General features: G+C 51.2%; 2 protein-coding genes across 3 annotated transcripts; one reads left to right on the top strand and one right to left on the bottom strand.

The window, feature by feature from the left end:
* The first annotated feature begins 336 nt into the window (after positions 1-336).
* On the top strand, positions 337-7,316 carry ABCB6 (ATP binding cassette subfamily B member 6 (LAN blood group)). Its single transcript, XM_090284246.1, has 19 exons — positions 337-1,010; positions 1,338-1,475; positions 1,731-1,914; positions 2,107-2,208; positions 2,394-2,577; positions 3,142-3,263; positions 3,758-3,867; positions 4,057-4,122; positions 4,295-4,420; positions 4,575-4,651; positions 4,740-4,803; positions 4,917-5,002; positions 5,200-5,257; positions 5,475-5,579; positions 5,991-6,165; positions 6,293-6,405; positions 6,646-6,740; positions 6,822-6,890; positions 7,035-7,316. The coding sequence occupies exons 1-19, from the start codon at positions 462-464 to the stop codon at positions 7,132-7,134; spliced, it is 2,523 nt and encodes an 840-aa protein (XP_090140372.1). The 5' UTR covers positions 337-461; the 3' UTR covers positions 7,135-7,316.
* A 121-nt stretch (positions 7,317-7,437) lies between these two features.
* ZFAND2B (zinc finger AN1-type containing 2B) lies at positions 7,438-10,308 on the bottom strand. Of its 2 annotated transcripts, none has more exons than XM_090268997.1 (10): positions 10,249-10,308; positions 10,052-10,128; positions 9,681-9,775; positions 9,377-9,508; positions 9,094-9,245; positions 8,755-8,850; positions 8,619-8,679; positions 8,466-8,533; positions 8,066-8,138; positions 7,438-7,845 (listed from the first exon to the last, which is right to left on the bottom strand). In XM_090268997.1, exons 2-10 carry the CDS (start codon positions 10,104-10,106, stop codon positions 7,801-7,803), a joined length of 777 nt encoding a protein of 258 aa, XP_090125123.1. In that variant the 5' UTR covers positions 10,107-10,128; positions 10,249-10,308; the 3' UTR covers positions 7,438-7,800. The 2 variants fall into 2 exon arrangements, with proteins under 2 accessions (XP_090125123.1, XP_090125113.1); XM_090268987.1 differs by having other exon boundaries at positions 10,052-10,125.
* Between the last annotated feature and the right edge of the window lie 3,179 nt (positions 10,309-13,487).

Here is a 13,487-nt window from a genome sequence, read left to right as displayed (position 1 = left end):
GATTTCCCGCTTTGAGCACGTGACCAAGCTGCCTCCGCCGGTCTATTTTGCCTTCCCCGCGTGTACCATTTACTCCCGCCCCTTCGGTGACATTTGGCCAATGAGGACCGTGGGTGAGGACTGGGGGCGGTCACGGTGGGCCGGGCTGCTGCGAATTACAGCGTCTGAGTCAGAGACTGCACATTCTTGTGGGCCCAGGCTTAGCCAGAGAGGGTCCCCAGCGCGAGCAGGACGCAGACAGACGGGAGGAGACGGCATACGTGCCCTGCGTGAGTGCGTGGCAGCGCGTGCGCGAAGCGAGTGGGTGGTGTGGCTGGGTCCACGTGCATCCGTGACAGCGACCCCTGCGACTCCATGACCCGAGACTCCCGGCCCCCGGCATCCGTGACCCTCCCGGAGCGGTTGGTTTCATTCTTGCGTCCTGCAGTCCCCGCAGCCTCGGCCTGCGGCCACGCATTGCCATGGTGACTGTGGGCAACTACTGCGAGACTGAAGGGCCCGCGGGTCCGACCTGGGTAAAGGGCGGCCTGAGTCCCTGCTTCTTCTTCACACTCATGCCCTCAATACTGATGGCCCTGGGGGCTCTGGCCTTGGTGCTGGCCCTTCCCTGCAAGCGTCAGGAGCGGCCAGGCGTTGCTGACGCGCTGTCTTGGGGAGCCGGCCCTCGAGTCGCTCCCTATGGGCTGCAGCTGCTTCTGGCCACACTTCAGGTGGCATTGCCTCTAGCCGGCCTGGTTGGTCGAGTGGGCACTGCCCAGGGCGCCCCGCTGCCAGGTTTCCTATTGCTGGCTTCCGTACTGGGGACTCTGGCCAGCGCCTGCGGCTTGGTTCTACTCATCGAGGAACGGAGCCAAGCACGGCAGAAGCTAGCAATGGGAGCCTGGATCAAAATCAGTCACAGCCCGGGTCTCCTGTTCCTCTGGACTGTGGCGTTTGCAGGCGAGAACTTGGCCCTGGTGTCTTGGAACAGCCCTCAATGGTGGTGGGCAAGGGCAGACTTGAGCCAGCAGGTGAGGGACCTCATGGGGAGAGGGGAAGCATGGGTGGCAGTGGCTGGGAGGAAGGGATGTCAAGTCTGATTATACTGGCTCCACGCTTTGGAGTGACTCTTGAGAAAGGGAAGGAAGGAGGGGCTGGTACTGGCTGGGAGCTGATAGCCAGCTAGTGGGGTGTGTCTGTGCTGAGTCATTGTGGATTTTTTTTTCTCAGCCCATTAGATGCTGGGCTCCTGAGAAGGACCTGGATGTGTGCCCTACAGCAGTCCCTAGACGTGTTTTAAGTAGTAACAATGGTATTTGGCCCTGTTTGACACTCTCCCCACATATGCTTCATTCTAGGTTCAGTTTAGCCTGTGGGTGCTGCGGTATGTGGTTTCTGGAGGGCTTTTTGTCTTGGGGCTCTGGGCCCCTGGACTTCGTCCCCAGTCATACACCTTTCGGGTCAATGAAGAGGAACAAGATGTAGAGAGGAGCCAGGTACACCGCAATATCTGAATCTTGGGGTCTATCTTAATTTCATTGCCTGTCATCATTTTTCCCTACCATGATAAGCTATTTCTTTCCCAAATCTCACATTGTGCCCTATCAGCCTTTCTGACCCCAGCAGGGATCACTTGTGGGTCTAAGATGCTTGCACGCCATAATCCCATACATTTTCCCTGGAAGGTTTCTGGCTAGTGCACATCTTTTTGATTTCTGAGCTTCCCTCTCCTATGTGTTTCACCATCCTAGGTTCTCTCAGAAGGGCCACCACAGTCTACCTGGCGAGACCTTGGCAGGAAGCTCCGCCTACTGAGTGGCTACCTGTGGCCTCGGGGAAGTCCAGCTCTGCAATTTGTTGTACTCATCTGCCTGGGGCTAATGGGGTTGGACCGGGGACTGAATGTGTTGGTCCCCATCTTCTATAGGGACATAGGTGAGGGGGAGAAGGAGTGCCAGTTCAGCACTCCAGTCCTTTATTGGTCTGGTGGGTGGGGGGACCCTAAGCTAGAGTGGCAGAGTTTGGGAGCTGGGTGGTCAGAAAGAAGCTATGGCTGGTGTCTGGGGCACTCTCTTCTAAAGAGAGTCCTAGGGGCCATAAGTGGGCTTTGACTCATTTTCTCCATAGTGAACTTGCTGACTGAGAAGGCACCATGGCACTCCCTGGCCTGGACTGTTACCACCTACGTCTTTCTCAAGTTCCTCCAGGGGGGTGGCACTGGCAGTACAGGTATGAGGGATTCTCATCCTCGTTGGTACTGGCTCCTTCCCTTCCTCCCGATATTACCCGCCCACAGGCATTTCTCCCCCAGGCCCTTTGGTGCTTTCCAGCCTTTCACATCTGGGTGCTGGGCTGAAGTCATTTGGCCCCTCAGCCCTAGTGAAGCCTCTCCTGCCCGCCCCCCCCCCCCCCAGGCTTTGTGAGCAACCTTCGCACATTCCTGTGGATCAAGGTGCAGCAGTTCACATCGCGGAGGGTGGAACTGCGCCTCTTCTCCCACCTGCACGAGCTTTCACTGCGCTGGCACCTGGGGCGCCGCACAGGGGAGGTGCTGAGGATCGTGGACCGGGGCACGTCCAGTGTCACTGGATTGCTCAGGTGCCAAGCCTGTGGAAAAGGAGTATGGGAGGGTGGGGCTGGAAAAGCAGGGATGGAGGGGCTGTGAGAACAGACCCCGCCTGAGGAGCTGCTCCTCCACTCTCTTTCTTTTTCTAATAAGATGCATGTACATATGTTCTCCTAATAACTTAAAAGCAAATCTCTTTTGAGTTCCACTCACTTCTCCTGATGTTCCCACTCCATTTAGTATGAATTCTGCTTCTTTGCATTTGTATATAAATGTGTGCAGACTCCCAGAACTAAAGTGGTATTGTACAGGTTTCTCTCAAAACAAATGGCATCATGATATAGGCATCATTCTCAAAGTTGCTTTATTAACACAACATTATGGAGATGTGTTCTCATCCAAACATGAAGATCTTCCTTCATTGATTGACCAGAGCATTCTGTAGTTTGGGCATGCTGTGTTCCACCTCTTTAGGGACATTTAGCTTGATTCCAGTTTGTTGCTGTTGAATACAAAACACCACACTGAAACTCTTAAAGGTAGAGTTGCTAGCTCTGAGCCCCTAAACCTTTCTTTGTCCTCGGCTCCCCTCCCAGCTACCTGGTATTCAACGTCATCCCCACGCTGGCTGACATCATCATTGGCATCATCTACTTCAGCATGTTCTTCAACGCCTGGTTTGGCCTCATTGTGTTCCTGTGCATGAGTCTTTACCTCAGTGAGTGCTGATTGGTGAACCCAGCTCCCGGAACTCTTCAAGGACACCCTTGGGCACGGGCCCTGACCCCACTCGGGTGACCCAGTTTGGAACCCTGTAGATTAGTGAACTTGAATAGTTAACTGCTACTTCCCACCATGGTGGATGAGCATGCTTCTCTGCCAAGGGAACCTTAGCTCAACCTAGGTGGAGGACCAGAGCATCCTTGTCACATTAGATGCCTATTGTGGATACGGGTCAAGGAGAAGCCTCACAACTTGCCTTGATTTGTTCACCAAAAGCACTTTCATATTTGAGGCTTTGTTCAGGATGTAAAGATATCTTGGACACAGCACCTTCCCTCAGAGAGCTTAGGGTGCTCTCCCTTAAGAATCTGGGTCCCTGGGCTGTAGCATAGGGTTAGTGAGTAGTAGGCAGCAGACACACACATGAGGTCTCTGCTGTTGGGAGTGATGTCTCGATCTCTTCTCCTTTCCTGTCCTTTCACTCTCTAGTCCTGACCATCGTGGTCACTGAGTGGAGAACAAAGTTTCGACGTGCGATGAACACGCAGGAGAATGCTACGCGGGCACGGGCCGTGGACTCTTTGCTAAACTTTGAGACGGTAACAGAGGCCTCAGAGGCAGTGGTGTGAGGCACAGAAACGTGAAGGAGTGTGCCTGGCACCACTGGGGCTGCCGAGGAGCTGGGGGTGCTGTTTAAAATTAGGAAGGAGGGATTGGGGATCTGGAGGAAATGTTCCACGTGCTGAATGCTGCAGCCATGTCAAACAACAGTGCTTTGAATTCCTCAGGTGAAGTATTACAATGCGGAGGGTTATGAAGTGGATCGCTATCAAGAGGCCATTTTAAAATATCAGGTGAGGATGCTAGTTTGAGGCCTACTGAGAACAATGACCTGGCCTTACGGAACTGCCAGGGCCAAGAGGAGTAAAATTCGGGCTGTGAAGTTGAAGGTCTCTGGGCCCAGTTTTGGATTTGGGGACGGTCAGCACATGTGTGACATTTCTCTGTCCTGTATTATTTCCACAGGGTTTGGAGTGGAAGTCGAGCGCTTCACTGGTTTTACTAAATCAGACTCAGAACCTGGTGATTGGACTTGGGCTGCTCACTGGCTCATTACTTTGTGCATACTTTGTCAGTGAGCAGAAGCTACAGGTGAGGGAATTGTGCTCGGGACAGGGAAGAGGGGCCTGGGGCCTGTGGCTGTGCCACCAGGCTCCTAGGTGCAAAGTGCAGAGATGACTGCAAGTGGGCAGGGTGACAACCAAAGGCTTCTTGTGACTTGGTCCTCTTCCTTGGATCTCTACAGGTTGGAGACTTTGTGCTCTTTGGCACCTACATCATCCAGCTATACATGCCCCTCAACTGGTTTGGCACCTACTACAGGTTACCTGATCCCTGGCCCTCATCTGTCCAGCCGTATTATTATTTCTCCAGCTCTTCAGAGGAGCTTCAACCAGGACTCTTCTTTCAGGATGATCCAGACCAACTTCATTGACATGGAGAACATGTTTGACTTGCTAAAGGAGGAGACAGAAGTGAGTGAAGACAGAGGAGTTGGGTTTTGGGGAATGGGAGCCTGCATGGTGTTTCTTGTGTCTGGAGAATACCAGACCTGTAACTGCAGCACACATTGGTGGCACTCTCCCAGGTGAAGGACGTTCCTGGAGCAGGGCCTCTTCGCTTTCATAGGGGCCGGATTGAGTTTGAGAATGTGCATTTCAGCTACACTGATGGGTAAGCCCCTCACCTTTTGCCATCCCAAGGCCCCCTTTCCCACTGTCCACTTACACACTGCCTTCCTGCCCCTCATCCCTGCTTCTTGGCGAGAGCCCAAGCAGGGGAGAGTCAGGGTCCAGTAGTAGCTCTGGTGTTGGAAGAGGGCACTGGGAGCACAGAGAGCCTGCTGACCATTGCCCCACTCTTCCTTGCAGGCGGGAGACCCTCCAGGATGTGTCCTTTACTGTGATGCCTGGACAGACCTTGGCCTTGGTAAGAGGAGATCCAGCCATTTGACACAGCCTCCTCCATCTTCCCTTATTCCAGTGCTGTGGTAGCTTGTGACCCAGGATGGGAGTCAGAGAGTCCTGTTATGATGGGTCACAGGAATGCATGTGGCAGCCTCCATGGACACTGGTAGCCTCTGAGAGAGAAAGTCTTAAAAGCCAATGGGCCCAGGAATGGTTTTCCTTTGTTCTCAATGCAATAGGTGGGCCCATCTGGAGCAGGGAAGAGCACAATTTTGCGTCTGCTGTTTCGCTTCTATGACATCACCTCTGGCTGTATCCGGATAGATGGTCAGGACATTTCACAGGTGAGGTTGTTTGGGAAACAACTGTCATTTAGGGGGCTGTGTGTAAAAGAATGGTAAGTACTAAGCATCCAGGAAGAGAAGGACATGTCACCTCTGCAAAAAGCTGGGGCAGGAGACTTCAGCCTTTCCAGCACCATCTGACCTACACAAGTAAGAGTCATGAGAATGACCTGTGTGGTACTGTACAGGGTACAAAGATCTGCAGCAGTTTAGGGAAGCAGGGAGATAAAGTGAATTTTCTCTTTATCATTGGGGAAACAGACTCAGAGAAGCTGAGATATTTGCCCACACAACTAGGATTTGGGGTGGCAGGAATTTTACCCAGGGCCTTTCATCCCATTTGCTTTCCATCCTATCTCCCAGGCCTGCGGGGAATCTCACAGGCCAGGGCATGTGGTCTCTTGACCCCAGGTGACCCAGATATCCCTCCGGTCTCACATTGGCGTTGTGCCCCAGGATACTGTCCTCTTCAATGACAGTATTGCCAACAATATTCGCTACGGCCGCATCACAGCTGGGAACGATGAGGTGGAGGCAGCTGCCAAGGCTGCAGGCATCCATGATGCCATTATGGCTTTCCCTGAAGGTGAGCTTCTGTGGCCCAGTTTAGTCCTGTTACTCCCACTGACCTCTGTTCCATCCTCTCTTTGCGTCATCTGGCCACAGAAACCAAGTTTATCATGCGTGACTTGGGAGGTGGGCAATATCCACAGGGTACGAGACGCAGGTGGGTGAGCGGGGACTGAAGCTGAGCGGTGGGGAGAAGCAGCGTGTCGCCATCGCCCGCACCATTCTCAAGGCCCCCAACATCATTCTGCTGGATGAGGTGAGGGCCCTGGGCAGCCTTCACCCCTCCCTCTTGCCCTGCCTGTGCATGCACCATTCCTGCTGGGCACTGTTTTCCATCTGGGAGAGAGATCACAAATCCATGTTTCACAAAACACCGTCTAGTTCTCAAGCGCAAACAAGGTTCTTTTTGATTCCCAAGGCCTCAACCAGCAGCTTGCATGCTCCTTCCACTGGGGGTTCGGGTAGCAGGGGCAGTTATACCCAGACCCTTTCATAGGCAACATCAGCGCTGGATACATCTAATGAAAGGGCCATCCAGGCTTCTCTGGCCAAAGTGTGCACCAGCCGCACCACCATCGTAGTGGCACACAGGTACTGGACTGGGGCAGGGGGCAGCAGGCAGCAGCACCCACCTTTGACCGTGGGGTGGGTAACTGGCCTCTGGCTTCTCAGGCTCTCAACTGTGGTCAATGCTGACCAGATCCTCGTCATCAAGGATGGCTGCATTGTGGAAAGAGGCCGGTAAGGAACACAGAATGAACAGGGTGGGGCCTCTGTACTGTCCCAGGGGTTTCTGGAGGAGCTCTTGCCAGATCCCTGTCATCTCTGTGAGCTGGTGGTGAGGACTCTTGTGGTAAAATTGCTTTACTTTTATCCTTGCCCCAGGCATGAGGCTCTGTTGTCCCAAGGTGGGGTGTATGCTGACATGTGGCAGCTGCAGCAGGGAGGGCAGGATGAAGTCTCCGAAGACACCAAACCTGTTTAAGGCATGGTGACCAAAGTTGGGCCACCTCCCTCCCAAAGGGTAACTCAGAGTGGAATAAGATGTATCCTTCTTCCCTGGCATATTCCACCCTGTTTTTGGGGTTTGGTGCTAGCTGCAGTGAGGGAAAGGAACCTTTCAGTAAAGCATTTTTGAGGGAAATAAAATTGTGGACTGTGCTGGGATCACTGTGACTTCGTTGTGTGGCTCGTTGCAGTGGGCCCTTACCCTTACATCAGGTGAACACTCCTGACAGGACTCCACTGGTTTTGGTTGGAAAAGAGACAGAAACACACCACCTGGATGTCTTATTAACTACCAGTGTCCTTTATTCTTCCCAGGCCCCTCTCTGTCCCTCCACGTGGGGGCACCCCCAGTGTAGAAGGGATGACAGGATGCAGGGGGTTGAGCAGGGCCTGGCCAGCATCCTCCGAGGGCCCAACCAGGGAACAGTTCATAGCCACCCTCTCCCACGCAGCTGGAGAGGCCAGCAGGGCCTTCTGTTGGCTCAGTTCCACAAGCTGTTTCTCTTAACGCTCCCTGGAAACAGCCTCTGTGTCACTCTTTGTCTTCACTTCCGGCTGCTCCTGGCCTCCTCTCCCTGTGGACCCTAAAGGTGTGAGGGCCACAGTCCTCCTCAGCTGAACCTCCCTCCCCAAGCCCAAGGCCCTAGCACAGGCTGCAGTTGGACGGCTTCAGGCTGCGGCTTTGGGCCTGGAGCAAGGAAAAGGGAAGGAGGGGGAGACAGGGTGCAATGTCAAGGAAATGAGGGGACAGTTCCCACTTCCGGGCTCAGCATGGGCTGTAGTCATACTGGAAACAAAGGGATAACCACTATTCCAAAACTTCCAACTGCTTGGAAGAGCCACTCCCCCCACCCCAAACTCCTTACACCCTCCCAGTGTAGGACCCCATCTCTACCCCATCTTCATACCTGCTGCCGTCGGTACTCTGCCTCACTAGCTGACAGTGCTTGTGCTAAAGCTAAGTCTTCTTCCTCCTGAGAACTGGGAGAGAGGGACAGTGTCAATTAGATGACAATATCTAAAATGTAAACATCTGATCTGCTAGGCATCACTGTGCTGAGCACTTTTGAGTATTATCTCAATCTCTGTACAACCTTACAAGGTAGATATTAGTATGGTCCCATTTTATAAAGGAAATTAAGACCCTAATGGGTTAAAGAACTTGTCAAAGCTCATATAGTTAGTAAGCTTAATTTTGGGCCCAAGTTTCTAACTATTATCTTGCAATAGGTCGGAGTGGTCCCAACTCCCTTCTACCAAACAGAGCCCTTGCCCATATCCCACCCTCTTTCACCAGAGAGTAGGTACCTGGGGACCTGGGGTTTGGTCTCTGCCAGGGACAATTCCAGGGCTCGCTGCAGAGCCTCATCCTCACTCTGCAAAAGGAGAAACAAGACCAACTGCCTTGGACTCTACTCTGTGTGGGTTTGCTTCTGTCCCTCCAACCTCTGCCCAACTCACCAAGCCACTCTGCAAAGCAATCACTGGAGGAGCCGTCCATGATGAAGGCTGGGCTGTGGCTCTAAGGCAGACATTCAAGAGGCAGAGGTCAGAGATATAAAGGGGAAAAAGGGGGAGAAGAAACGGGCAGGCCTACCTGCTAGGAGAAGTAGATGAAGGCAAGGTCCGACTTGGGATGGGGACGGTGCTTGTAGCAGAAGCCAGACTTTGTGCTCTGGAGATGGCAGCAAGTCTGCAGGGAAGAGACAATCTTGACATGTCTCCAAGAGCAGTCAGCTTGCATGCTCTTCCCAGGCTTTACCCAGGAAATCAGGAGGGCATTTCCCCCAGTCTGGAAAAATGTGCACTTGAAAAGAAGCTAAGACTTCTGTAGTCAAAGGGGACAGGGCTCAAGCTTCCCAGATTGTAATGATAAAGGTAGTTCCAGAAGGATGGGGTAGTCCCAAAGGCAAGTAGAAGACTCGGCTGCAATTACCCTGCCCGGCTGGTTGGGTGCCCCTCCCCAGAGCAATCATGGTCCAGTGGGTGACGATGCTTGATGCAGAAGTTTCGGCCACAGCGTTCACAGGTCAGTTTCATCATTTCCCGCTGCCGGCAACCAGAGCGTTCACACTTGTTGGTGAAGATCTGAGGTGGAATGGGAAGGTTTGTCTTTGCTGAGACTCTGACCCCCTTTTCCAACCCAATCAGAATAGCTGTTCTGGTTTCCAGGCATCCATAGGAGAAGCTGGGTCATGGCCAACCCCTCCAACACTTACCTTACGTTTTTGCTGTGCTGGATCTGAGCGACAGTCTCGGTCAATGTGCTCCCCCACAGCGCGGTCAGGGGGCTCCCCTCTGGCCACAGGCACAGGCACATTACAAAGTGGGCATACAGGTACTTGGATATCCTAGTTAAGGAACAAGGCTCAGTCTGTGACCCACTTCCACTTCAACCAAATTTCTGGTACTGAAAGAACCTCAGTAAGGCAATAAGGGAGAGGAAACGGGAGACAAAGGGACTGCGGGGATTCCGTATGCATCCTCCACCCACCCCCTATCACCCTCAGACCACCCATCCACCTTTTGGTAAGCAGATCCACAGTGATGCTGAGCATAGGCCACATGGTCTGCGCAGAAGATGCCCGAGCAGGCATCGCACTTGAGCGGCAGAAAATCTGCAGGGCGTACATCGGATTTCAGGTCCAGCGGGACCCTGACGTCGTTCCCGGTCAGTTAAACCTTCCACTCAGCGGAAGGAAAACACCCACCTTATTTGCAACAAACCACAGGGCCTTAGGCCACTGCCCTTAGCCACGCCCTCTTCGGCACCGCCCCAACTTCGAGCCCCGCCCCTCTTCGTTTCCAGCTCCCCGGAGCCCACCCTTCGCCCCACGTGCAGCTACAAGCCCCTCTCCACCTAGCCCCGCCCCACCTCGCGCTCCGCCCCTCACCCAAGCGCTGACAGCTTGGCTCGGAACAGTGAGCCCCGAGGTCTGGAAACTCCATCGCCGGGCCGGGGCAGGGCCTGCTGGGAGAACAAGGGACGCTGGGTATCTCTAGGGCTCCCGCTCCGGGTCCGGACCGCGACCCCACACTCCGGGGTTCCCTCTGCCCTTCCCCTTCCTCTCCCCCGCCCAGCTGGAGTTACCGGAGTCTCTGTGCCTCCCGGCCCGAGGTTCCCACTCCTCCCCCAGCGCGCACGGCCGCACTGACGTCACCACGCAGGGCGGGCACGTCCCGCGCAGTCGCCTGGAGGCTAGGGGAGCGTCCCGACTCGGCTGTTCCCCTCCTGTTGTTGCCCTGCAAGGCTGGGAACTGAGTCTATCCTGCGGCGGCTTTAGCTCCTGGAAGGGCGAAAGGTGCGGCAAAGGCACGGACAGAAGAAATATTGGAGAAGGAAGCCTCGGATGCTTTGGGGTCTTTCACACGTCGGTCCTTCGCCCACTTCTCACTCTTTACCTAGCTATTTCGTTCACGGCCACGCTTGCACTTCCTCTCCACAAGCTGACGACTCCCATATATTACTCAGAAGTACGTAGATTTCTCTGCAGAGCTGCAGATCCTTCCTGCAGGTTTAGCTTTGATGGCCTTTCTGTAAGACTGCCCCGGCCATCCCCAGTCTGAGATTAGCACATAGGCTACGCGATCTTCCTAGTTCTATTCTAGCATCCATATCATCTTATTGTAATCAGCTGTTTACACACACACGCATATACTGGGAAGTCGTGAACCACATCTGCCTTGTTTTGTGTTAGGTCCCTAGCACCCAGCGCAGTGCCTAGAACTGTGTGACTTTAGTTTCTACAGAGCTGCTTTTAAATGCAGATTCCTCGGCCCTGGAACTTCTGATTTAGTAGGAAGCACCCAAGAGAATTCTGACATATTATCCACGCACTACACTTTGAGAAACACGAGCCTTGAATATTCTGCGTGCTTATTAAATATTTCTGGAATGAAGCATGAGTCACTGGATTGATGATATCCTGCTTTTCCTCAGGGAGCCCCAGGTTGTGATCTCCCAGCTTCAGCACATTTTGCTTCTCACATGCCTCTCGCCTCCTGTGCCTGGGGATGGCCATGTTCTATCTTCCTATAAGTTTGACCACGAGAACAAGTAAACAGGTGGGATAAGCTTAGAGTTGAGCAGTGTCCTCCAAAGTGGAGGGGTAACCCAGGCCACAATTGGAAAGGAGGAGACACTTTCTTCTCATTAGTCCCCTCCCTGTCCCACTCCAACTTTTAGCTCTGCTTCCCTGTGTGTTTGCTTCTTCCGTCCTCACAGCTCTAAGGCCAGTAGGAATTTCAAACCTTTTTCCTGGTTCCTCAAGCAGAAGGCCTAATCTCAGCCCTGACTGTGCCCTATTGCCTTGACTTGGATCACCTGCCAAGCCCTGACCTGTGGCCCTATGGCCAGGGTATGTAGGTCAGGCTTGACTCCCATGTTTGGAGGAAGGGAGTCAGCTCCACCTAAAATGAAAATCTACCAGCTGGCTTAGACAATCCTTCCAAAAAATCCAAGAGACTCCATTCAACTCATTTCTTCCTTCAACAATATATCCAGTGTCCTCCCGCATGCCTGTTGCTGTATGATACAAAGAAAAAGGGTAATATGACAGTACATTTCAGGTATCCCATTCTAGGGTCGACAAGTGTTATTCAAGCCAAAACCTGAGGGGCGAGTAGATGCTGGCTAGGTGAAGTCCAAGAGAAAGGAATGGGGTGGAAGGAGGTGATATTCCAAGCAGAGGAAACAGCAGGGAAAAATACCTAGAGATAAGAGAGAGCAAGTTTCTTTAAATGAGCTTTAAAAAATGTTGGGGCATCTGAATCTTAGGGTATATGAAGCAGGCTAGAAGAGAAGTGAAGCTGGTGAGGTAGCAGAAGCCAAATCTCCTCGGGTAGTGGAGGCCACATTAGTATTGAGAATTTTAACATAAATATAATGAGAAACTATAGATAACTTTAAGCAGGGGAATGACATGGTTGGATTTGTATTCTGGGAAGGTCACTCTGGCTTCAAGTGGAGAAGAGATCAGAGAAAGTATGAGATTGGAAAAGGGGAGACCAGGTAGGAGGCTGTTGTAGTCCAGGCAAGAAATAATGATGGTCTGAACCAGAATGGGGACAATGTTTAGAATTAATGAGAGCTCAGCCCTGGCCAGGTGGTTCAGTTGATTGGAGGGCAGTCCCATACACCAGAGGGTTGTGAGTTTCATCCCAATTCAGGGAACATACTTAGATTGCGGGTTTGTTTCTCTCTCTCTCTCTCTCCCCTCCTTCCTCTCAATAAAAGCAATGAAAAAATGTCCTCAGGTGAGGATTAAAAAAAGAAAAAAAAAAAGAAAAATTTTTTACTACTTTTGAAAGACAAACATAAATATACACATAACTAAATGTAAAATTATAAGTTTAAAAATATGATCATTGCCCTGGCTGGTGTAGCTCAGTGGATTTAGCGCCAGCCTATGAACCAAGGAATTGCTGGTTCGATTCCCCGTCAGGGCATATGCCTGGGTTGCGGGTGGGGCCATGCCCCCAGTTGGGGGCACAGGAGAGGCAACCACACGTTGATGTTTCTCTCCCTCTCTTTCTCACTCCCTTCCCCTCTCTCTAAAAATAGATAAATAAAATCTTTAAACATAAATAAATAAAAATATGATCACTAAATATACATTTTAATATAAATTATTAGCATGTGAAATTAATAAAATAAAGTAAAAACTAAAAATTAAAATATAATTAATTAAAAATAAAATTATTTGCTCTTTTTAAAAATAATGATTTAAAGAAAATACATTAACATGCCACTGTTAAGTTGTCAGTGTATTATTTATGCAATTTTTCCTAGCTGCTGAAAAAGCTCTTTCTGGTGTTATACTACTCAAAAGAATGTAAGGAGATAGCTATAAACCTAACTTCAAATATAGTTCTCAAACTCTTTCTTGTTCAAATAATGTTATCTCTTATTTGATAACTTTGAGGAGCTCTTTTTGAGCAAATATTTTTGTTTTGGTGGATATGATTTTTTCTTTTAATTTCTAGCAAGCCCTAGTTTTTGTTTTAATTTTATTTCTTAAATATTTTATTTATTTATTTTTAAAGAAAGGGGAAGGGAGGGAGAAAGAGAGGGAGAGAAACATCAATGTGTGGTTGCCTCTCACACGCCCCAAACTGGGAACCTGGCCCACAACCCAGGCATTTGCCCTAACTGGGAATCAAACTGGTGACCTTTCATTTCACAGGCAGGCACTCAATCTATTGAGCCACACCAGGCAGGGCTAGATTCAATTGTTGATAGATATGTATTTATAGCCATTTTATTGTTCATAGTTTTGATCTCCTATTTCTTAAATAAAGTCCCTTTAATATTTGTATAATAATGGTTTG

Source organism: Furipterus horrens, unplaced genomic scaffold (genome assembly GCF_987537825.1).
Source record: "Furipterus horrens unplaced genomic scaffold, mFurHor1.1.pri manual_scaffold_1, whole genome shotgun sequence".
NCBI classification, from domain to species: Eukaryota; Metazoa; Chordata; class Mammalia; order Chiroptera; family Furipteridae; genus Furipterus; species Furipterus horrens.
This window is presented reverse-complemented; position numbering and strand designations above follow the sequence as displayed.